At 44.2% G+C, this 25,668-nt stretch overlaps 1 protein-coding gene across 2 annotated transcripts in view; it reads left to right on the forward strand.

Moving 5' to 3' along the window:
- Cul3 (cullin 3) overlaps positions 1-24,628 on the forward strand; it is a 37,963-nt gene extending 13,335 nt beyond the window's left edge. Inside the window, exons 4-16 of one of the 2 annotated variants that reach the window (XR_013313418.1) lie at positions 363-523; positions 2,479-2,593; positions 5,064-5,243; positions 7,491-7,539; positions 7,702-8,198; positions 9,745-9,852; positions 13,713-13,837; positions 16,400-16,746; positions 18,086-18,154; positions 18,827-19,172; positions 20,178-20,886; positions 23,036-23,142; positions 23,281-24,628. Coding sequence is in view for 1 of the 2 variants with exons in the window: in XM_077659515.1 (XP_077515641.1) it covers positions 363-523; positions 2,479-2,593; positions 5,064-5,243; positions 7,491-7,539; positions 7,702-8,198; positions 9,745-9,852; positions 13,713-13,837; positions 16,400-16,746; positions 18,086-18,154; positions 18,827-18,899; positions 20,817-20,886; positions 23,036-23,142; positions 23,281-23,305 (1,926 nt within the window). In the remaining variant the exon portion in view is untranslated. The remainder of the gene's footprint in view (positions 1-362; positions 524-2,478; positions 2,594-5,063; positions 5,244-7,490; positions 7,540-7,701; positions 8,199-9,744; positions 9,853-13,712; positions 13,838-16,399; positions 16,747-18,085; positions 18,155-18,826; positions 19,173-20,177; positions 20,887-23,035; positions 23,143-23,280) is intronic. The other variant, XM_077659515.1, reaches the window with a different exon arrangement.
- Positions 24,629-25,668: the final 1,040 nt, after the last annotated feature.

Consider the following 25,668-nt stretch of genomic DNA (forward strand, 5'->3'; position numbering starts at 1 on the left):
GAATAGTGTAACGGCCTAGACAAGAAGGTGCTCGCAATGTATCGTGCGTCAGATGAATTAGAAATAGCAATATGAAGTGCTGACAGTTTTCGAGCCTCATGTTGTACTGCAGGTAACAACTGCTTGTGCTGCAAAATTATGCAGTCGGCCATTGTGTTACCGCTACCTACACGTTACAGTGCTAGTTGTGATGTGCAGATATTATTTGGCATATGTTTAATCAGTTCGTTATGCATCATTCTTTAATTTTCAACCATTGAGTTGTGCATGTTCAGCTGAAAAATTCTTTTAAATTTAAGAGAATGGAAAGTGCGCAGAAGCATTTATAGTCACTCTTCTTTTTTTCTGTTTTTCTGCTGCAGGACCGGGTGTATGTGCAGCAGAACAATGTGGATAATGTCTACAACCTGGGCCTAATTATTTTCCGGGACCAGGTGGTGCGGTATGGTAACATCCGCGACCACCTCCGTGACACCTTACTTGGCATGGTCCAGCAGGAGCGCAAGGGGGAGGTTGTCGATAGGTGTGCTTACTGCTGCTTTCTCACTTTTCAGTCACTTTGGGTAGTGTTGCGCTTCGGAACATCTGCTGTTAGTGGCAACTGCTGACATTCTTCATGGTTACATGAAGCTCATGATGCCACCCTTGCTGCAAAAGCTTTTGCCTGTAGCCTTTAACGGTACAGTAATTTTGCCTAGAAGCAGTTCTGTTTGGTCACACTGTAAAGCTAGAAACTGTGAAGCATGATCTTCCTTGCATTCTTTTTGTGAACTGTTGCCAGTTTCTTGGGTTTGGCGAACCAGCTTGAAAAACAGCGGACAGGAAGTGCTATTGTGCATGATTGTCATGGTCACCATTCTGTACTATGTGGACAAGAACGGCAGAGATAGAATGCAGGCGGAATAATTGTGTGCTAAGTGTGACACTTCAGAGCAAAGCTTTAGAGGAGGCTAAGTGAGGTGCAGTAATATTTATTATTCATGTTACGAAGAGATGCTGAGAACCGGATGAGAGCGTATGACACGAGGCACTGATACAAAATCTTTTGCTTCAGCTTGACTGTATCGTGGTTACCCCATTAACTTCAATAAAAGCTGGCTGTTATGTTTTTTTATGGTACCATGAAAAAAAAAAACATGCCAGCCTGGAAACGTAGTAGCCAAATGCAGTGCATAAAAAAATTGTATTGTTGTCTGCTGCAGTTTTTTTTATTTCCTGGAAGTCTGACATGCTTCTCCGGATTTTGCAAAGCTTTGTGGCTATTGCGATTGTTTTGGCAGAAAGTTCTAAACACGCTACAATAGCTCTCCATTCGGCTGAGCAGCCTTCTTTGGGAGGGAGGCAGAAGCAAATAGGGAGTGTGCTCGGAGCAGGCTAAGTTGCAGTGGATGTGCAGTTCTGGGCTTTTTTTTGTGGCAGCCAGGTTTATATTGCTTGGGTTTCTATAGACACTGCAGCAGACTGGCTCTCAACAATGTAGCAGCCATGAAAATACAGCATTTGGGAACATAACAATAGTGTTTTTACTTTGTTGTGGCTGTTAGCACTTAGGAATTTCCGAAAGTGGTTTAACTGTTGTAGTTGTCACTATAATATAATTTAATGACAGTGGCACGAGTCATTTCTGTTTATGCTAGGACCTCCCGCTTGGGTCCCTGAATTTGTGTGTTCGTATTTCATGCTTTATGCTAAACAAACTTTCAAGCTTAAAAAAAAAGTATTGCGTGCTCATAGGCCTGATTTTGCTATTACCATAAGTTTGCAGAACTATATGCTGTGCTGTCTAGTACATTGATTTTATTACTAAGTATGCTTGGTTGCTACAGTCCCTTAGCCGGTGTGCTTCCTTCGTGGCTTCCATCCTATTCTCCCCGGTGCCTGATCTTAAAAACGAGTTGTCGTGTAAATGGCTACTGTTTCTGTTCTGCCGTGTAGAAGCAGTGTTCTTTATGTATGCTATTCCAGTGTACTGCATTTTCTCTATAGTAACCAGCACTTGTTTCTAAGCACCCACTCTTCTTTTAAAAATGCGCACATGTGTGTTTGAATCTTTCAGAAAGTGCTGTGTCACAAATGGCTTTGGTAGACCTAGGGCAGTATTTTTTCGTTTGCTGAAAGCAGCCGGAAAGGCATCATTGTAGGCTTGTCTTTTAAGCAACTATGCGAGTGAGAGAAAGCATACTGTGAACTGCGCTAGAAACGAACTAAAGTTTCATGTCTTAATATTTGTTAGCACAGTGCTATAAGGTGTTATCCTGTCATGTCTAATTCTTTGATTTATATGTGTAATGTCAGCCAGTATGTTGCTTTAAACCGGGCTGTAAAATGTGAATTGCTTAACAGTTGGAGCTCTAGGTTTTGTACTTGACTGCCTTTCATGCAGTATCAATGCCTTGAATGAATAGTACGCTTTGCAAGCACTTAGTTCAAACTGTACGGCAAGTGTGACAAGGTGTGTTGTTTCAATTTGTTTTTAAGGCTAGCCATCAAAAATGCCTGCCAAATGCTGGTACATTTAGGCATCGATTCCCGGTCAGTCTACGAAGAAGACTTCGAGCGCCCCTTTCTGGCCCAGTCAGCAGAATTTTATATGGTAAGGTAGTTTCTCTTGTTTGTTCTTTTAACTTCTTCTAAGATTCTAGTCTGTGCAGGCTAATAACATCAGTGTGCACAGCAATAAAATCACTACCCGGCTGCCTTTGGAAAAACGCCCGTTTCCCACCCATGCTGCCGTTGTGCAGAAAATCTGGCGGCGCGAAAAATCCGGATTTTGAGCAAACTTCCTACCATGGCAGGTGGCAGTTAAATTAATCCGTTGTTCTGAAAACCAGTTTCCCAGATGGTCAAATTACTTTATTGCAGATTTAGAATACAAAGAGTACACACAGGGGAAAATGGGGAAAAAGAGTCAAGGACAGTATTTCGGTTACAGGATCACTTAGAAGTGCAAAAAGTCGGAAGAGCCATCGCTGTCAATTTCAAGAGACAAGACATCATGTGCTGCCATAACAACATGTTACCAGGCATCTGAACTCTAAACTCGGTGACTGCAGAGAGCAAAAATATACTTGTGAGTGTCAGCGAGAACTAAAGGAAGGCGAATGCCAATAAAGGTAGAAATCAACATTCGGAAACTTGGTAAACATAAAGGGCAATAATACAAGTGAGTGTCACTGTCAGTAATAAACAAACTAAAGAGAGTGCTAATAAAGATAGAGATCAAGATTTGGGAATGGGGTCTCGGCAAGAGAGTGCCAACAAAGAAAAACATAATCAACTTTCACGCAACCCTTTTGCGATCACGCTGAAAAACCATGAAAGCGCGTCCCCACATACTGCACTGCACGTTGGAGATCAAAATCAGTTTTATTTTTCTCCGCAACACGGTATTGTGAGCAATTTTGTAACACTTCTTGCAAGTCCTAGAAGGTGGCAGCAGTTCCCCATGAACATGAATCTTCAGTACAGCGCGAAATTTGAAACTGAACATCAGTACCGCTCCGGTACGGCAAAAACCGTTTTGAACGGAAATGCACCACCGTAGATGTATTGCAAAAACTGTCAAAGGGATCATGATTGGTTGCAAGAAGTTGCCTTCGCAAGTTGTGCCAAGAGTGGTATGAGGACTCCCCACTAACTGTGAATGTAGAGAATGAATGTCTGTGCAGTGATAGGCAAAGAGGACCTCAGGCTGTTGAAGGGATTCATTAACTCAATCGCATCATATCCTTTAAGGCGGCGCTTGAGTGCCCCTTCAATTATCTTTGGAATTTACTCTAAATTCTGCAGGTTCCTTCTGGGCCAATGGAGTTGGGCAGTTTTGGAGTGTTCAATTTGCTGCTTATGGCATGTTTCAAATGCCTGAGGAGAGAGATCACCTGCAAGGGTTGAAAAGCTGGAGTGGGAATGGAGTTGAGACTTCTTTGTGAAGGATGGATTAAAACTTGATAGTTAAGCTAGGTGAAAAGTATCCCACTTCTTGCCGGCCTCTTCTTTTGCCGTAACTCGCTTGTTACAAGTGACTCATCACACAAATGGTGACAAGTTGTAACAGCTACGGTTCGATGAAAGTGCACTGTGCAAAGATTGAAGAACACTGATGTGTGGCCTTGCAAAATTGGAGAGGCGTGTCATAGCTGTGTGTGAGCACGTCTGAGCCGTGTTTTTGTTGCCAACACTGCTGTGTCTCTGAACATCCAATTATCTCGGCTCTCAGCACACTGACGTCCCTGAAGGCCTGTTTCAACCACTTTGCACGTGACTTGTACAGTTTCAGTGGATAATGAAATAAGCAGCAAGGCGCACTTGGTAGAGCTTATCCTGTTTGAATGGAACTTGTATAGACACCAAAAACAGTTTGTTAAATTGATTTTGTGCTGTTTTTGCATTGGACACATGCACACACTTTGTATTTGGGAAGCACAAAAAAAAAAGCACTTTGTCAGTCAGTGGAAACGGGGTCACATCCTATTTTCGTGCACTAAAGAACAAAGAAGGAAGCATATCACTGTATTTTTCAAAAAACGCATTCCTTTCCACCTTATGTCGATCTGGGGAAAAAATGCACTTGTAGGCTTGTCATGAGTCTTTAGGTTCCTTGAAGAAGGCGACAGTCTTAAACAAAGTGTAACTCTTGGAAAACTTTTCACTGTTTAGCACAACAAACACTCATTTCTACCCTGCACTGGGCATGTATGTAGTAAACTTAGCTGCTTACGCACCACAAAACTCAATGCAACACACAATCAATGTTTCAGTTTACATAATGGGAGTTGAGAGCAGTGGTTGTTTTATAGAACGAGACTTCAGCAATCAGAAAAAATTTCTCTTGTGCTAGTTTTGTGTTCTGTTGACTTGTGTGCTTGCTATAAGGTGGGGAAGGTTATCGTGAGCAGTACTGAAAGTCTTGGCAACTTGTTCGAAAGATATTTTCTGTGGAGAAGCTGCTATGTGTGCATAAAACCAGCTTTCTTGCCTCTATCTTTATAATAGCGTAGCCTTACGTGAAGAACTGATTGGCGAACTGTGCTTGCCTTTTCCACCGCTGCGTGGTGCTCGTGTAGGCAGAGAGCCAAAAATTCCTGACGGAGAACAGTGCGTGTGTGTACATCAAGAAGGTGGAGCAGCGCATCAATGAAGAGGCCGAGCGGGCAAAGCACTATCTGGACGAGTTCACTGAGGAGCTCATTGTGCAAGTGGTTGAGAAGGAGCTCATCACAAATCACATGAAGACCATTGTTGAGGTGAGTTTTGAAAGCACTTGTTAGCCAGATGCCATTTTACGGAAGTGTTTCTTTCTTACCGCGCATATTAGCCCTGTGGTGTAAAGGTACAGGCTTGTTTCATTAATGAATTTCTAATGTTGGAGAAAGGGAGCTGGAGTTCATGGTGGCTCACTAGTCCTTCAGTGACCTGCCTTACACTGCCATGTTTATCTGAACAATACTTTCACATTTTGGCTTCTTTCATCAGAGCCAACTTGCACTCTTTACATATTTTTTTTTTTTTGTGAAAGGGAGCCAGGGTCTTCAGCTTTATGAGATTAATATGTTGACTGTAAGGCTTTGATATTTCACACATGTCCTGACACCAATACTCTGCAAAAAATGCTACAGTAAAAGCTCAATAATTTGAACTTCAAGGGACAGAAAAAATACTTTGAATTGTCCAACAGTTTGAATTATCGAGTGACACAAAAAAACTGTAAAGAACTGCTTGCATCACAGTAAATTTATTTGCTGAAAGGTGAGGCAATGGGTGCTTGCTTTTGAGATAAGAATGGCATGTCATGACTATTTTTCATGTTTCCATTAATGCTTTATTGCATGCATGCTGTCGGGACTATCAAAGCAGAACTGCTCCAAAATCGTAAGGGCCTCCCCGGCATCCTTGACGGCGAATGCGATAGAGCTCAACTGCTACTGCTTCGCACCTCTCACAGGCGGCAGTGTCGTGTATGAGGAGGCTTCACCGCATGGACTGCAAGCAGCATGTGATGAGCGCGCATTTTCGGCGGTTCATTGGAGGAACGGAACCTCGTGGACAGAAACGAAGGACATGCTCAGAGAAAATGGGGGGGGGCATCAACGGCTTGCTATTAAGCATCCTAAGTATTGGTTGGCTGATGGTAACTGGTCAGTCCACCCTCTCTGCGGGCTGGCACGAAGCTCGGAAAAGTGGAACCGAAGCTAAGCTGTTAGACTGCTCTCGGAGACTGGGCTGGTGTTTGTTGTCATGGCTGCCATTGCATGACGTTGTCAGAGGCACATAGGCCATGTGCGACTTTGCGTAATGGAATTCAGGTTTTGAGTAGGGCTATTCGACTGTCTCTTGCCATGCGGGTCATCCCTGCATGCAGCCTTGATTCAGGAGCTCGTTTGAATTAACCGGTGTGAGACCTGTAGTGTCCAAATTAATGGGCGTATGACGCTATAGAATTACGTGGGTGCTGGTTGGGATCGAGCCTGTAGTTTGAATTCCCCAGATTTCCGAATTAATGGGGTCAAATTAACGAGCTTTTACAGTACTGCTGACTTTTTATGTAGTACCCCTGTGATTGTCCTGTAGGCTTGTCGCACATACAATCTTCATGGCCATTGATTTGTTGATCTTTGAATGCTGTGGCGATCGGGTGGTACCATATGACAGTTTTTAATGACGACGATACTTCATTGGCATGAGCTGATCGGGTGGGCGATGAATGACGTTTAGAATCTCTAGGGCCACTCATTACACATAGAGAAAAATGGTTATGAAAACCCCAAATGTGTGACTGAACAAACTTCTCTCTGAAAAAGCCTTTCTTTCTCTTTCCCAAAAAAATTTTGTACCTCTTATTGTAAATTGTAGCACTCAGAGCAGTTTCTACTCATTGCTGGAAACAACAGCTTGGGAGATTACCAGGTGTTCCTATGCTCCACTGTTTTGCGTTTAAGCACATTTTATCACAATCAAGGTGCAGAGGTTCCCCACAAATACTGCCGTGGTAACTGCTTTGGATAGTGTGTCCCTTCAATAATGTCTGGTGAATGTAACTTAACTAATTTGCTGTGCTTAGCGCCATCCATCAGACCGCATACTCAGTCTTGAATGACCACTGAAATTTGCTATGCAGCAATGGTGCACATGAATGGCCCTCAGAAACTGGTGGCTGTTGGCCTCAGTGGACATAGAGGTTTCCTACGTGACAGTGGCACTGTGGCCTGCTGTGTTATGCCCCATGTGTCCATGACCCTGTCACTTATACAGAGAGTTCTTTGCTCACTTATGGTCCACTAAGAGTCGCGTGAGTGATGAGGAGCTTTCTAAATTGTGGAGTGCTGCCATGGCTAGTTCAAGTGATGGTGGCAAATTCAGGAGGTTGACATTCTTAACCTTAGACACTCTTTGTGTATGTTTCTGCACTGTGTTCAGATTGTGTGTTGCGTTTGCAGAGGAATGATTGGGAGAGAAAGCATTGTTTTTTCCTACCTTTTTCTCACCTCTTGCAGATGGAGAACTCCGGTGTTGTACACATGCTCAAGAACCAGAAAACAGAAGGTGAGATGAATGTCCGGAGACATGTGGAAATGTTCTGTGTGAAGGCATTTGCTCTGATATCAGTTTTGACATAGCTGGGTGATACCTGCAAGGTGAATTGCATACAGGTAACTTAACCAATGGCTGCATGTGACACCTGCTTGCGTGTTTTACACTGTGCAGACCTGGCGCGCATGTTCCGGCTATTCAACAGAGTCCAGGATGGCCTCAAGACGGTGGTGGACTGTGTGAGCCAGTACCTGCGGGAGCAGGGCAAGTCGCTGGTGACGGAAGAGGATGGTGGCAAGGGGGATGCCCTGAGCTTTGTGCAGAACCTGCTCGACCTGAAGGACCGGTTTGACCACTTCCTGCACCACTCATTCAATGGCGAGCGGCAGTTCAAGCAGATGATTGCCAGTGATTTCGAGTACTTCCTCAACCTGAACCGCAAGTCGCCAGAGTACTTGTCCCTCTTTGTGGACGACAAGCTCAAGAAAGGGCTGAAGGGCATGACTGAGCAGGAGATAGAGCAGGTGCTGGATAAAACCATGGTGCTGTTTCGCTATCTGCAGGAGAAGGACCTGTTTGAGCGATACTACAAGCAGCACCTGGCCAAACGCTTGTTGCTCAACAAGAGTGTTTCAGACGACTCTGAGAAGAACATGATCTCCAAGCTCAAGGCAAGTAGCATTCCTCTATTTAGGCTCTCCCGCATTGGGATTTGGGTGCCTGGGCCATCTCTTTTATTTACAGAGATTTTAATTGGGAGACCTTAAAATACCAATCTTGACAGATTACAGTTAAGCTTCATTTCGGTTCAGCTTGCGGTAATAGTGCTTAAAGCGTTTATTGTGTGATTTTTATTGAATACAGTAGAGCGTCGGTGTTACGTTTTCTGGTGTGCGTTTTTCCGGCTACAACTTTTTCGTGAGCCTGTCCCGTCTAAGCACCCATAAATACCCATGCATACGGGCTTGGCTGTTACATTGCAGCTGTGGCAGCTTTCCGCATGCTGCGTTGTGAATTTCACTTCGCGATAGTGGTTTGCCCCATGCCGGCATTTTGACAGCCTGCATTTAGCGCATGTGAAATGGCGAAGGCACGCCGGCCAAAACGGGACTCTAGACTCCATCGGAGCTTGGCCGCCACCTTGTTTGGCAGTTTCTGGCATGTTGCATCCATGCCGACTCTGAGCACACTTACGGATGGCAGGAATTTTGTTGCGGCTGTTGATGCAGTTACATCACCTCTGCAGCGCAAGCGTGAACGACTGAACACTGGAAAATTAAACTATCACGTGACATGAGCCACGCGGGCAGTGGTGTACGAGATGCACTTGCGTGTCGAGGCATTTGCATTTTTTTTTTTGCCTGCAGCTGAAAAGCACAATTTCTAGGTTTCAGTAAACTAGGATTGTGCAGGATTAAAGCAGCTGCCATGAAAACATTACACAGAAGCGCTCACATTTGCCCAAACTTCGCCCACTCTGCGTGTCTGCCCTCTTCACTGCTTGCCTCCCTTCCGCCAGCAGCTGCTCAGGCAGACGAAGAGCCATCACAGGGGGTTTATCACATTAATTGCATGTGAATGACTGTGAGGGCCACTAAGGCCTCGAAGATTCCAGAGAAGCACGTTGCTCTTACTTGATATAAATTTTTCTCGTGCATTTCCCGGCTACTACATTTCCGGCTGGTGTGTTTTTTTCTTTTTTCTGCGGTCCCGTAAAAAAACATAACCATGGGGTTCTACTGTATTGAATTTTTGGGTTTTTTATATTTTACTTTGCGAGATTTGGTTCAGAATTAACTCGGGGCAATAGGTTTTTTTCTTGCATGTGATTAATTTGGCCTAATTGCACATGCCACCATATGTTACCTCTGACAAAACAGCTCCAATTTATAGTTGTGCATGCATAGCCAGTTAGCTTGGTATTATGCACACTAAAAAGAAGTATGCACTGGAAAATAAATTTGATCTGATTTGATGACTAAGTTATGTGGGCTGTATCATCTGTGTATCATCTGTGTGTGTACTTGCTTCTGCTTTGTGGTCATGTTTACTGAAAATTTGAGGATGAGAATTTGAACTCTAGTTCAGCTTTTCTGCAACACATGGTTTGTGTTGTGACTTCACATCTGTTGTTTACATACGTTCCATAGCGACATGTATGATGATGTGTAGTTTAAATTGTCTTGCTATGGTTTGACTCAAGGTGCGTATTTTCAGACTGAATGTGGTTGCCAGTTCACCTCCAAATTGGAAGGCATGTTCAAGGACATGTCAGTCTCAAATACTATGATGGATGAGTTCAAAGCTGCTGTGGCGTCTTCTAATGTAAGTAACTGTTGAGAGCTATTTTCACCAAAGCCATTTTTCTGTGCAGTGACTGTACTTATTATCAGAATGCTCAACTGTCATGATGGCATGAAAAATGAAATGTAAAAGGGAGTGTTTATGTGTTGTTTTCCAGTGTACGGTAATGGCTTCGTGGCTATAAATGCTATCGAATATGTTTCTTGAGGACGTTTCTTTGCGGGCTTGCTTGATAATACTCATCGTCTGAAGTTAATGCATGCTTAATAGGCTTCTATGCTGTAAAATCCTACTGCACGGGGAAATTAGATACCATAATTGTGCATACGTTTTTCTCTTATTGAAAATGGGGTTACTGCACTAGAAAACACTGACAATAGAAGCAGAACTGGACTGGATGCATAGACTTGCAACTGAATTTTACTGCGAAAGCATTACACGGCTCAGTTGTGTCCGCAAAACTTGTTCTCAAAATGTCCACACGTCACTCCAGATGAATGAATGTGTAAAAGTTAATATGAGTAATAAATTAATGGTGTTATATGCCGTGATGATGAATGGTGCTGCTCACACCATTAATTAGAAACATAAGTTAAGAAATTAGTGTAATTAAGAAAAATAAGGTGATTAGTAAAGTTGAAAATAACAAAATGAAAAATGATGTCATCATCACTAATTAATGATGGAAAGAGATGTGTGGTGCAAAACCATGAAATCCCACCAATGTTATCACTGGTTGACCTCAATGTGGTGGCAGTATTTCCGAATGCATTCACCATAATTTTGAGCAACCGTTCGTCTTACAGCATTCTGGATGGTGTCGTAGCATTTCTCTTTGCATGTAGCTTACATGATTTAGTCAAGTTGGAGGCTGGCTTGTGAAAAAGGGTTTGGACCAGTGACACGTGCACATTCAGTTACATGCTTTCTGAGACTTGTCACAGGGGTTCGGACCAATGGCATGTGCACCTTCAGTTGCATGCTTTAAGGTGTGGTTGAGGTGTCCACAGAGATGTTAGATCTGAGAGCTGCCAAAAACCTTTGGTCAAAAACCTTTCCTTTCCTCAAAACACATGCTTTGGCATTCCTCCACGTAAGCAGACTTGTGCCCACCGGATTTTATTGGATGAAAGATGACATATATGCAATGAACAAAAGCCACCTGCTCAAGGCTATCAGTTTGCTGCCGTCACAACCTCTAGTCTAGAAACTGCACCTCACAGTCAAGTGCAACGGAAGGATCACTAACACGTACACGTGTTTTTTAATTTATAATATATGCCTCGAACAGCCATCTTGTACAACGGTCCCTATGCCTGTATAAAATCTTTTTTGTATTTTTATTTTTATAAAAAGTATTTCCCGTGGGAGAAGTGAAAAACAAAATGTTGATTTATTCTTCACTCTTTTTCTTGTCCCGGAAAGGATTGCTTAATGTTATTTGCCTCACAATTAGCTGCCTAATGTTTTCTGATATTGCAGGTTGTCTTTGTGTCTGTAGTGATCGTAAAATGTGTCGGAGAAAAGCACTTTATTGCGATCAACTGCAATGAGTGCTTGATGTGCTGCGTTCACCTTTCTACATATTACCCACTCGTTGTGGCTACGTTACCAAAGCAGTGGTGTGCAAAAGTATGTGTTGTTGTGCCTGATTGCAACAAACAATTAGATGGAGTTGATCGTTGGCGCTTTTATGCTTGGAGCTTTTTCTGCTTGTAACACATTGCCAGGAATTTTATGTGTGGATGTTGGAGAGAGTCGCTTCGAGGACCATAATTTTTCTTAGACTGACTTTGTAACTTTGTAATAAAATCAGCTCTTGTGTCAGAATGTCACTAGAAGGCTGGCATGGCATCAAGGCATAACCTTGTTTACTTGGCATCCTTACTGCTCGCCAAGATTGTACAAAGACATGGAAATCACTCGTACAGTAAAACCTCGTTAATTCGAACTCGAGGGGGACCGGAAAATTGTTCGAATTAAGTGGAGTTTGAATTAACGAGCGGGCGCTAAAAAAAGCGGCCATCACGCCCGGCAGCACGGGCCGAAGCTAAAACAGGCATCTCTGAGATCGTTATCTCTTACTACGCGCTACTACACATTTGCGGTGGGCGATTGCGCGAATTAAAATCATAGAGCCCGAATGTCGAAGGAAATAAAGTTAATTTGTTTATGCGGTTGGAGCTAACATCAAAATGCATTCGCGTAAGCAGCAAGCTTAATGATTAAATATGACACTATGCTTCAAAAACATGTTTATTAACAGCAGATTGGCAAAGCATATCAAAGAGAAAAATAATCGGTGATGCGCATTTGTTTTCGTTTTCTTTTCCGTGACTCGACAAGCATCGCCTGCAACTTGCCCAACAGCTCCAACGCAGCGTCCGAATTATCATCGGCGGAGAAGTAGCGCGCAGCCAGATCGAGTGCTGACGCTGTTTCACATGCACTCGGGGGTGGCAATGGATCGTCGCCTCCGTCGGACTCGTCATCGCTGTCAGCTGTGCTCGCCGCGCCGGAGTTGTGCGGCATCTGGTCACCGCAGGCCGCTTCAATAATCTCGGCATCGCTTAACGGCCCCGATGTCTCCACGCCGCTGTCAACGTCTACGAAGCTCTGGAAGTCAACACCCTCCAATAAAGCAGCGTAGGCAGGGTGCAGCGCGACGGAGTCATCACACTGAGCATCCAGCTCTGCCGTGCTGCAGGCTTCTGGGCCTTCAATGAAGCCGCACTTTTGATAACAGTTCGCGACTGTGTCCGCCTTGACAGCATTCCACGATGTTGCCAGCATGTGGCAGGCTCCGAGGAGATTGACGTCGTACGATTTGCCGCTGTCCATACACACAAGAATCCGCTCTAGGAGGTGGCGCCTGTACAGTGTTTTGAGGTTTTTAATAACCCCAAGGTCCATAGGCTGCAGCACAGCCGTAGTGTTTTTCGGCAGAAATGCCAGACGGATCGCCTTCAGTCCGCTGATGTCGCAATGGGCTGAACAGTTGTCGACGAACAACAGAACATTCCTGTTCTGTGCCGCGAACTTCCTGTCGAGTGTGCGCAGCCAATCCGTGAAAATTGCTCGCGTCATCCACGACTTTCTGTTGAAAGTATAATCAACAGGGAGAGTTTTTAGCCCTTTAAAGCAGCGAGGCTTCGCTACTAGCAAGCGGCACCGTTCCGTGCCAGTCAGTCGCGTTTGCGCACACCAACACCGTCACTCTTTCCTTGCTTCTCTTCCCGCCTGAACACGTGTCGCATTTGTAACTGACAGTCTTGTTCGGCAGCAACTTAAAATAAAGCGCGGTTTCATCTGCATTGAACACATCGCTGAGCGAGTAATCGGCAATGTAGTCCTTTAGTTGACCTGCAGCAACGGCTTGCGCCGGAGCCACCGTGGCCGGAGCATAGGCGGCGCCCGCGGTAGGGCGGCTACCCGCGTGACCGCGCGTCAGCCAAAAATAGACAAGCCAATGCTTCGACGCTCCGGCAGCGAAAACCTGCTACGGCATGCACCGGAGGGTTGGTTCGGGCAACGAATTTCACGTCTCACCTCATGCGTGCTGGCTTATTTTTTTTCTCATCATTCTGCATTTTTTAAAATTTTCAGCGCATTGTATTTGCTACGAGGTGACTTCTATATGCGAGGAGCAATGCCAGCCATCGGGGCCTAGTTCGAATTAACCGACGTGGATACCGGCATGTTCGAATTATCGGGAGTTTTGACCCATTGAAATACACAGGGCTTTGCCGGGACCCGGCCGTCAGTTCGAATTAACCGGAAGTTTGAATTAAGCGATTTCGAATTAACGAGGTTTTACTGTATTCCACACAGTGGTGTGGAAAAGGTGTTTTTCTGTTTTCACTCCTCTTTTCTTCTGGCAGATGAACTTGTATGGAGTTGATCTAAATGTGCGAGTGCTCACCACGGGATTCTGGCCAACCCCTGCCTCCACACCTAAAAGCAACATTCCCACAGCCCCCCGCAATGCCTTTGAGGCTTTTCGCAGGTAGGGTAACCATTTGTTGTGAGCCTTTTTTATAGCCTTGCTTTCACCTTGTGGTGTAGTGGTCATGTGAGATGTTGCTTTGGGTGTCAGATTAGGGTATATGATAAAGGCTGGTTAACTCGAACTTCAAGGGACTGGAAAAAAAATGTTTGAATTATCTGAAACTGTGGTTTATTCATAAGTTCAATTTATCTGAAAGCGCAATCAATGATGTTTAAAAAGAGTCACTTGCATCACAGTAAATTTAGAAAGACATGACAGTAAATTTATAATTACTTTAATATTAAATTACGCGAACTGAGAACAGCAAATCTGCAGTATTCTGCAGAAGACATCAAAGAATGCTTCACAATGCATCTCGCGTTGTATCTGGAATTATGGTATGCATATAGTGAAATTTCTTTTTTTCCCTAGCTCTTCAGTGTAGTTTAAGTGACCTTGCCACGAGGTTTGCGAGGCACTTGGAGAAGCCAGCTTTTCAGTGATATTGGGACAAAGCGTGTTGGGAGCAAATGCAAAGGAGAAGGGTGGCTGTGCATGCGGAAAGAAGGCAGCACGGACTGTTGAGAAAGAGAAGGCACTGAAAGAGTGGAGCGCAATAGGAAAAGCAAAGGATAAACTGGCACAGGACTGGGAAGCTGGAAACACCGAGTGGCAGCATGGCAATGCTGCTGCGTGGGAGACTGCATGTAGTGATATATTTTGGAGACATAGCTTTGCTTGATTGTGGCATGTTCTGAAGCGTTGCCTCTTGAATAACTCGACGTATCTGTTGATTTCGTTATTTTAATGTGCTGTCTGCATTTCTTTTGGGGTCTGAACAGTTGATTCCATCATAATATACTATAAAAATTTTAACTTGCCCCATTTTAAGAAATGGGGCAAGTTAGTCATTTTCCCATTGTTTTTGGCATACCGTCTGATGTCCATAACAACAGTAGTATCAAAAAATTAGAATATGGCTGCTAACTCGCAATTCTACAAAAAATGCTTAAATTCGTGATTTTTCATGGAACCATGGAAAACTACAACTACGGACCATGACATGGCTGTTCTCCGTATTGCAGTTTTGTACTTCAATACAAGACCCAACAATTCTATTTCCAAAATTAGTGCTCTTGACGTGCTGTACATTCCAAAAGACGTGATCGAAATTGAGACCAGGAAACTGCTCCTACTGGCAGCGACCACCATACTGAATGTTCGCATGATGTCACAAGGGTATACGCAGAGCCACACCGCCTGCTGCAATGCGCACAGCGAGGTCTTTTGTCCCACCCTGTATTTTCTTAGGTGATCGAAGTAGCAGTCGTCCCTTGTGTATGAGTGACTGACTGGTGGCGCAAAAGCTATGAGAGTAATGTAGGTAGGTCTGCGTCGGTATATTTAGGATTCAGTCACACTAGGCAGGTGCGGCGCCGATCGACAGTCGGTGGGCTGGTTGGTATGCAGTTGCTGATGCACCGGTCTGTCGCACTAGACTGACGATGATACCAGCACAACCTACGACCGCATATCATAGTAGTGTAAATAAGCTTAGTGCGGAAGGTTGTGCTAGTCAGGGCGACATACGTGATGTATGTGCACGAGTGAAGTTGTGCTTTCATTCGATGCCTAAGCATAGAACAGAGCAGCCAGGCAAGCAACACGGGCATAACGCTGCACAACGGTGCCACTTGTTGCTTGCTGCTGTCGCTTGGGCTTGTGTGGCCGAGTGATAATGCGCTTGTGTCTGTGTTATCTGTACAGAAAAAAGCAAAATGAGCAACTGCATTTCATATCTTCACTCTTTAGCACCGATCAGTGACGCAGTTTTGCAGGATGTTAAATTTCAGTCGATGATGTACTGCCGGCCCTTTTCATGTTGAGGTGAAGCAAGCCTGCAAGGTACGTTTGTGCTATTTGGAAAATTGCTGGGATGAATTCACAAGTTTTAGCACAGGCTGTCGAGTGTGGTTCTTGTCACAATGACTTCAAAGTGACGATTGCTAACTTAGCAGGACATGTCTACAACAAGAGAGAAGTGCCAGTGTGACCCGGTCTGCAGAGCAGTGCTGAAGGCAGCCAGCAGCACTCGTTGGCGTCGACTGTGGACAACTCATTTGGCTGTTTTGTTTTAGTTAATGCAAATGGTCGCTGAATGTATATCTGGATAAAGCAATTTAAAATCAAATATTAATGATATTGGAGGAAACAGATACAATTAGCGCAAAGCGTTGGTCCTGCGTGAGGTGTTTCCCAGGCAGGCGATTGCATCATTGGTGCTTATTTCAGATTTATTGTGTAAGCGAGTAAAACTACAGCTTGTGAGCAAGAGAAGATAATTAAAATAAGAAGAGCCCACCTTTCGTTTCATGTCATGCAAATGAGCAGTACTGTTTGTGCTTACATAGCAGGAATACTACTACACACTACAAGCAACGCAGTTGTAGAAGTGCTACTCATAGCACAGATTAATATAGGTGAAATCAGTTTTGATTTACAGTGGTTGTTGGCTATGATGGATGAGTAACATCGTTATTGGCATCATTCAACCTAGCTGAGTGTTGCTGGCATTCTCAGGTTCTACCTGGCCAAGCACAGTGGGCGGCAGCTGACCTTGCAGCCACAGCTGGGCTGGGCGGACCTGAATGCAGTGTTCTACGGTCCACGCAAGGAAGAGAACGAGGCATCATCATCGTCGGTGGGGAGCCTGCCTGCTGGGGCACCACGCAAGCACGTTATACAGGTGTCCACATACCAGATGTGCGTACTCATGCTGTTCAACAGCCGAGATCGGCTGCTCTACGAGGAGATTGCCTCCGAGACGGACATACCTGAGAAGGACCTGGTGCGTGCGCTCCAGTCGCTGGCCATGGGCAAGCCCACCCAGCGCATCCTCATCAAGAGCCCCAAGACAAAGGAGATTGGTGAGCAAGTTTACATGCTCCGGTACTTTGGCTTAAAGAAAGTGTACTTCACGAAAAGGCACAGTAAAAGCTTGTTAATTTGAACCCTGTTAATTTGAAAATCCAGGTAGTTCGAACTGCCAGCGCAGTCCCGGCCAACGCCCTTGTAAGTCTGCTTCAGAACCTTTGGAACCAGAGTAGAGATACAGATAAACCTGCACATAACGAAACTGAGAAAAGTCCGCGATTTTTTGTTGCATGTAGGTTGACGTTACATGCTGTTTTCACTTGAGGACTCCAAAGGACAACGCACAACAGAAAACAAATTGAGAAATAAATGCAGCTGAAATCACCTTATGAAGGCGACAGGACACATTCTTCGGATTTGGGCATTAAATGTGTAACGTATTACGGAATGGTTAAAAAAGCGCGATTTCGCATTGCGATTGTTCGAAGCGGGCTGTCGGCCATCTTGTTAGCAGCGCGGGTGTAATGTGGGCAAGCACACATGCGGAATTTGGCATGATGTCAAGCCTAGCGCTGTCGGAATACGATCGGACCGCGTGATAAACGCCGGAGAAGGAAGGAAATAGGACCTCTGTATCGTTTTTCTGGAATTTTAAACTGGATCATCGGCTAATTTGCCCAGATATTGTGGTTTTGCCACGGTCGAATTTATGAGAGTCTGCGCAGTATACGATCGCTGGCAAATATTCGGGAATTTTTGAATATTTGGAAATTCTCGAGTACGAATGCGAATCGAATATCAAAGATATTCGATTTGTATTTATAATTTCGAATATTCGCACACCCCTATTAAGAACTAGAAGACAATTCTAAAGACAGTTGTGCTTCAGTAACTGAATTGTATCATGCAAGCATTTTTACGTGCCAGCATTGAATGGAGCATGTTCGCAGAGTTGCTTTCTCCCAAGTGCGCAGACGTTAGTCCATTTTGTCTGCTTATAAATGCTTTTATATATTCTGCACATGAACTGCCATGGTTGTGCTGATAGCTTACCTATAAATGCGGAATTTAGCTTTTGGGTGTCATGGCTATGTGTGGCCAGTGTTTTTAGGCGTACTAAACAAGATGTCTGGGTGTCTTTTTGGATCTATAGTTTCCTTATGGGTGAAAGCAATGTCAAAGCACCCTTTATGGTGCAAACTGCATGAAAAAACAAAATGTGCAAGTTGCATAAAAAGTAGCCAGCCCTGTCTGTATTCTGGCAGAGCAGAGAGCAATTTGCTTTGAAGAATTCAGTTTCATCTGGTGCTGTGAAGTCGTATCTGGATAAAATGATAGCCTACCCATATGGAAAGCCATCTTCTTACTCTATAATGCCTTTTGTTATTTCAGAGCCGAGCCACACATTCACCGTCAATGACTCCTTTACATCCAAACTATACCGAGTCAAGATTCAAGCAGGTACTGCACCCATCCTTTACTACACATTTTTTCTCTTCTCCTTTTATTTCAGAGCCATGACGCATGCTTACAGTGAATGACTGCTTGTCATCAAATTTTGCAAAGATTCATTCAGGTACTGAGAGCGGCAGCTGGTTGGCGATGTAGTGGGGCACAGTGGGGAATTTCTGTGATGCCCCTCTTTTTAACATTGCATTCAGTTGTTTATTTGCCATTGTTCGAGATGCATAAAGTTCCCCTAGCAGCCGTGAACACAAGCTGCAATTTGTGGACTCTCAATTACTAAAGGCTTTGTGGACATGGTAGACTTACGTAGTCTTCTGTAGCTATATGACACTTATTTTCCACCCATGGGCATGTGCAAAATTCTCCATAAGGACGTGAGTGCAAAGTTCATAGTAGCACCTTGCAGTTCATATCTTGTGGGAAGTTGGAGAACATGGGGCTGAAGTTTCCTTTCCACTGACATTTTGCTTTCAGTGGCGCTCTCTGCATTCTTCTCATATTAGGTTACATTAGGGAAATTGGGCTTTACTTGTCCTCCAAGTAGCTTGGATCTCAACTTGTTCCCTGCATCTGCAACTTGTTGCAGATGAGCATCTTGCTGTCTTTCCATATTGTCACCCATCATAGCTTTTTTACTTCTCCCCTTCCTTTCGTTTTGCTGTGCAGTTGCTGCTAAAGGTGAGAGTGAGCCAGAGAGGAACGAAACCAGGAGCAAGGTGGATGAAGACCGGAAACATGAATATCCTTTTACGGTTTTTGCTGTTATCATGCAGTCTCTCCTGATTTGTGATTGTTGTAAGACACACTCTTATGTGACTGTAAATCGGAGCTTCCGTTTTTGAGACTGTCATTGAATTTGCATGTTATAACCTACTTTTGAAAACTTTGATTATGAGATGTTTTCTTTTATTAAGTTGCCACAAAAAAAATTGCCAGATACTGGTGGCAATGACTGAGTGAGTGCGAGAAAGTATTATATCTATAATAGGATGCATGGTGAAACTCGTTTCCTGCTAACCTTCTCAGATTGCACCATAATTAGCTTATGGCCAGTTTTAGCTTCGTTTATGCAGCACTTGTATGACCTCAGTATCATATTTCCTTGTGTGCCCCTATTCCACCACAATTCGACCATAGTCCCAATTCCAGAACTGTCGGACTCGCCAATACCGAACCCACCAAAAAAAATAAAAAAAAAGCTCTTAAGAGTTCAATATAATGTGTAAGTCTATATAAAACTAGCAGTAAATTTAACAATACACAAACACACCGCGATGGAAAAAAAATGTATTTCTATGATAGCCACTAGCAAAATAGTTGTGAATGTATTATGTTGCTCCATCTTCATTGCCCCTGAGAAAAAAAAATTTTTAATGTCATCAATGGACTCCGAACAGCACGACTAGTGATCACGGTGTCGGCGATGTGCGGGCAGCAAGTGCAGTAGACTCCCGACTAGATTGCTTCCGCGCAACTTTGCACCGTTGTGCGGAGATGTTTTCCGGGGGGGGGGGGGATTTTCTTGCAGGGAAGCTTTCTGCCGTTGCAGAAAACGGAGGGCACCTTCACTCCCGCCTGTGTGCGGCGCAGAGATGCCAGATCTTGGAATCGTGCACGCGTCATGTGTCACGTATTGCTATCGGTAGACTAAAAGGCGTTGGGCGTGAATTACAATAGGCGTTATCATGGCATAGAGATCGCCAGATATAGGCGCCGCATGGGCACTGCCTGCGGTGGATGGAAAGACACATGGTACACCTGCTCGTAGAGTTAAAACAGCTACACTGCCGAAGGAACAAGGTAAGAGAGATGCACAGTTACCCAGCCAGGAACCTGAGTGCACTTGGAGCCTCAAATATTAAGTCAGCAGTAAAAAAAAGAAATAGCAGTTGCTATGGAAGAGATAGAGAAAGCGAAAAGAGGTCGTGAAAGGAAGAAAACTAGACCAGTACTGTTTTTAAGCTCGACGATGTGACTTCGTTTTACGCCCTCAGTGGTCAGCTCACTTCATGCATAGTGCCATATGTGTTCCATTTGCAATTTTCCTCTCATTGCGAAGTCATTTTACTCATTGTTTCTATGTGACATGCACTTAAACATGCATAATGTGCATACATATCTTTTTTAGGGGCACTTCTGCTAAAAACGATCAAATTTTCTGGTCCCTTCACCTTGTCTTAAGGGAGTCTACTGTACCTAGGGTGCAGTTGTGGCTCGTGCCTTCGTATCATCCGCACTAGGGCAGGGGGGGTGGTTGTTCCTAACAACCAAATTTCTGCCTGTGTGCACTCTGACCAGAGCATTTTAAGAACTCGTATAATCTTTAAATTCATATCAACTGGTAGCGTGTTGGTATTCTACTGTACCATAATTAGATATGGAGCCAAATGCCCAGTGTGCACTTAAAATGCAGTGCTCAGCACTGAAAATTTTTGTCATTTGGTTATGGAACAATTTTTTTTTTAAATAGAACTGTTTCACACATGCTGCACATGAAAATAACGTAAATGCAGCAATTTCGGGGGCTCTTTTTTTTTGCAAGCATGCATTTCTTTTTTCTTAGTTGCACTGTGGCTGATTTTCTTTTTATTTATTTTTTGGAGTGCCTAATGCAGGAATTGTCACCTTTGCTTGTTTTCCTTAATCATGGCTGCACGATTGAGGCTGCCATTGTGAGGATAATGAAGGCACGGAAGAAGCTGTCGCACAACGTCCTTGTAACAGAGGTGAGCTACTCACTTGCAGTTTGGCAAGTACTGTAGGCATATTTTTCAAGACTGCCTAGGAGAAGGAACTCGTGATTGGCACAAGTTTTAGTATTGCGACCAGACATAGCAAAACAAAGGCCAACAATAAGAGTGCACTGGTGGCGCAAAGTGTGAGCTTTCCGGGCTGTGTGTTCTGATGGGAATGAGAGCTAAAGTTTTAGACACTAATTTGGAAATGAGAGCTAAACTTTTAGACACTAATTTAGGGTATCTTTATGTGATTGAAGGATACTCATGGTACACTGAGGATGAATTTGACTTGGCTTAGATTCCGGTATTACTGTGTTATTAGGCAGGGGAACAGCTTTTAATCAGTCTTCTAGCAGTTGAATGCTAGTACGAGCCTGAAAACTAAACATTTCGACAGAATTGCCTGTCTGGTTTGGTTTGATAACCTGTAGTAAACTGTGACACATCTCCAACCAAGACTTTTTTAATTCGAAACCCAATATTTTGGAGCTGCTTTGCCTCCTTCTTCAGGGGATACTGGTTGCTAGCGGAGCCACAAAGTATATGAAATGCAAGCATGCAACAGTGATGTTCCATTAGCGAGCGGAATTTTTCCTTTTTTGAGGTGTAAAATTTGGTTAAAAGGGAACTTGTACTAAGTTTCAGCGCAATTTTCGTCTGAAATTGAAGTTTTTCGGTCTCGCTGAGGGAATTTTCAGTTTCAACATGGAACGTCATTGGCATGCAGCCCAGCTATGCCTCGGCTTCGCCACTAGATGTGGCTACTGGCAACGTGAGAAATGGAACGTGTGTTGGTGCCACCAGTTGTTTTCATTAGTATGCTGCAGTGATGACAGATATGATTTCTTATTGAATAGAGCAGAAACTGGAGGATCGTGCACATGAAGCTAGAGATAACGTGTCACTACCAATAATGCATTTTTATAGAACAAGGAAGACAAAAACAAAACTAAAATGGGGAAATTAAATGAAAACTGACAACGCTCGGATGTCGTCATCACTACTGTCATGAACTTGAAGCGGAGTGGTGCGAACAGAGAGAACATTCCAGCTTGGAACTGCCAATTTCTTGTCAATAAAAGAGTGGCTTTTGCTGCTGGACATTCAAGTCGCGAAAAACCCAGCTGTCAGATCTCAAGACCAAAAACTAGGTGTCAGTATCCTGTGACCCTTTAATTTGCTGATAATTAGCATCGTGGTAATGACATGTGCACATGGGCTGATGGGCTGTTATGCTTCCACCTGCCAGGTGTTACCAGTACACAGGATGGATCTGAGAGGGTCAAGTAATTGTGACACTATCATGCTGCATCACAAATGTTGCTATTCCCCTTCCATGCATATTATTTCTGTGTGCAGGAGGACAACATTAGGGCGTTTATTGGTCTGTAGTTTCGGCACACATTTTGCAAGCCCCCTTAAGATGGCGCCACTTGTATACACACAGACTGGTTTTTCGAGCTTCGATATTTTGGACTCTCCCGAGTCCAAAGGTTTAAAAAGTTAGATTTCTCGATCTACCATAGACACGAGCAAACATCGCTTTTATTAACAACAGTGTGTTCGCTATCACCGTTGCCGTGGAAGGTGCCATCCTGGATCTCTTTGTTGCCTCTCGAGTTAGTAGCATGCTCTTCATCCCTATTGAGGTGCTTTTGAAAGGTGCGCAATCCTGGGCGTGCAATCATGTTGATAATGACAGAATGGCCGCATCTGTGCGGCTTAAACACGGCTGCTGCCCCTGGTGCGGGGTGGGGGTGATCTGGGATATAGTATGGCAGTGTTGGGTATGCACTCTATGCCTTTGCCCCATGCGTTGGACCGCGAGGGTCTCGTTGTGGTGCACCAGTGCGGAATTTGTTCATGGCATGATCCACGGTCACGTCATGCATTTCAGCATCAATGAAGTGCGGACAGGCGTAGTGTGGACATGAAAGCATGGCTCCAATTCAAATACAAGCTAATCTCGTAAGCGTAACATGGAAAGTGGCGAAATTCGTGATTTTACAGCTGGTTTTTATCAGCAAAGTGATTTTCTTTAACTAAAAGTATTTTCCACAACTGTAGTGAGTCTTATGTGGAGCCGGGCTGCTTTTCCCAAGTGTTTTAATAAAGCACTCCAACTTCCTTTCACCAGGTCACCAGCCAGCTGCGGTCCAGGTTTTATCCCAGCCCTGTAGTGATCAAGAAGAGGATCGAAGGCCTTATAGAGAGGGAGTACCTAGCCAGGACTGCGGAAGACAGGTAACAAGCCTTGCGTGCACTACCTTGTCAGTTGAGCATGTATATTTATTTGGAAAGGTAGTGTGCAGCTTGCATGTGTAATGTTCCTTATACACTCATTTGCTGCGATAAACTGACAGTTTTATTATTTGTTTGCAGGAAGGTGTACACCTATGTGGCGTGAAATCTGAAGTGCTGCACTTTGTGGCAAGATGGCACCAGTGCTTGTGACTGCACGCGTGCTGTTATTCATTGGAGTAGAATGGCAGTGTCCCTTACCGCACAACTGGAACTAGAAGACCGGAAGCTGTACCTCTTACTGCCCACTCTCTCCCTTGGTCGCCGCCAGGGAAAGAAAAATTCCGTTTTTTTCCTTATTTCAGACCAAAAAAAAGGGCGGGGGGTAACTGTGAAGATAATCACAACTCTCTTCCTCAAAAACTTAGCTGTGTAGAGGTGTCCACACTGGTTTAAATTTTCATGTTTCTTGTCTGGGCTGTGGGACAAATTATTTGAGAGGGCAGCATAGCAGAGGCTTTGACAGGAATGAAGCTTGCTTGTTCCTCCAGGCACGGATAGGCAGTGAAAGGCTTGCAACGTCTGTTCGTTGCCACCATCAAGATCAGTCTCTGCTTACTCCACCAATGGCCACATTTGTAGAGGCACTACTAACCCAAGATTAAATATGGGACACTAATTTGTACAGGCTGTGCATAATTGGACACATGGTTTTTGTCTGTTTGCATGTGTGTCTGTGTGCATGGATAATTGCGCTTTTCTTGTGTTCCATTAGCATGCGAGAATGGACCCCTTTGCATTAGCTCGTGTAAGCTATTTATTTTGTCTTCATTTTACATTTGGGCAGTGTGCGAGCAGTGCTGTTCAAGAAAATTGAGGTACAGGTGTTCTTTTTGCTGTTAGTGATGCGAAAAAGTGTTTTTAGCCATGGTACTAGTTTTTGATCAGCCTGTGGTAGTGCGAGAGTTTTGGATTGCAAGGAGAGGATGCTTTATTGTTGTGAACAGCAACAACTATTCTGGCATCTGTCTGTATGATAAATTCTACATGTCCCTGCCACATCGCCTAGTAAAATGTAAATGCAGCTGGTAGTTGAAAGAGTGAATGGGTTTAGGTGAAAGCCTAGGCACCAAAGAAGCATTGTTGAGCAATTTTGCATTTGTCAGTACCAGGTGTGCATGTGATTATTAAATGGTCAATGCCATTTTATCTGAAAGGTTTGTCACAAGAGTGTACATTTTGTTCCTGTGCTGTACACTACCTAATGTACAGAAATCTAGCTTGCATCATTTTTGGTCTCTCTAATATTGGAAACACATTTTTCGGACTATGCACTGCCGCAAACAGTGTATTGCCCTACGAGCCTTTTTCCGGTTCAAGCCTCCTGGGGTGGAAAGGGAGGGGGTGCCTTTTTTATTGCTTCATTTACTGTTGTACATAGCATTCTGTAATGTACATAAATTGTCTCAGTAAAGGATTTTCTTTCTTGTGTGGATGTGTGGTGAATAGAGCTGTTTAGGTAATACAGTCGACGACTGAAAATTCAGACCGCTGATTTTCAGGACTTTTTGCAGCATCGCGACATGGCCCATAAAGCCTGTGTATAAGAGTGCCTGAAATTTCGATCGCACCACAGCTGACTGCTCGATTTTTCGGACCACATTCGCACTCGCCGCCCATGCCAGGGCCGCCATGTAATGTGTACGGTGAAGCCTCGTTAATTAAAACTGCAAGGGAAACCGGAACTTGATCAAACAAATGAAATTCAAAGCCTCGTAAAAGGTGAGGCTGATATTCTCTGCAAGTCTGCGATTGCGCCCATGTGGTTTCCAATTTTTTGTAACATTCTTGGACGCCATCCGACACACAAACTTGACAACTAGCCGCAGTTCGCGGAACTCGTCCATCCCAACTCATTCGTTCAGACTACGGGAAGAGGTAGCAGCGAAGAGCATGGGAGGCATACGGTTTCGGGGTGACTGCGAGCGCAGAAGAAAATCGCAAAACGTTGCAACGCTAACTTTTCTATTGTAAAACCGGCAAGTGCCATTTTGATGACTGGCAAAACACGTATTATACCCAAGCCACCACAGAGTATATATAGCCGGTTGCGAATTCCATAGGGGCGGGTTTGCTTTCACGTCTAGACTTCGTCCCAGCCCATGCGTTTATCAGCAACATGCCGAAGACTGTACAGGCATCATACTCCGAGCTCGTGAAAACGGTTGCTGCCCATCTTCTCTGTACGCGACGTACAGAGAGCTTTAGCCTTGAGGAGCTGCAGAAGTGCATATAACTACTGACCGCATTCTCCGGCATATTGGGAATAAGTTGGCGATTTTTTTCGGTGAAATTTGATTTAATTGGACACATTAGTGTTCCTTAGAGAGTTAGAAAAATTGGTCGTTGACTGTATAGGAGGTATTCATTGAGGCCGCGCTACCAGACGGCGCGAGCATCGCCGCGGCAAACGCGCCAGCTCGCGCAGTGTCACGGTATGCCGTGAGGTATCCGGCCTGTATTGTTAGT

The sequence above is a fragment of the Amblyomma americanum genome, chromosome 3 (assembly GCF_052857255.1).
Source record: "Amblyomma americanum isolate KBUSLIRL-KWMA chromosome 3, ASM5285725v1, whole genome shotgun sequence".
NCBI lineage: Eukaryota > Metazoa > Arthropoda > Arachnida > Ixodida > Ixodidae > Amblyomma > Amblyomma americanum.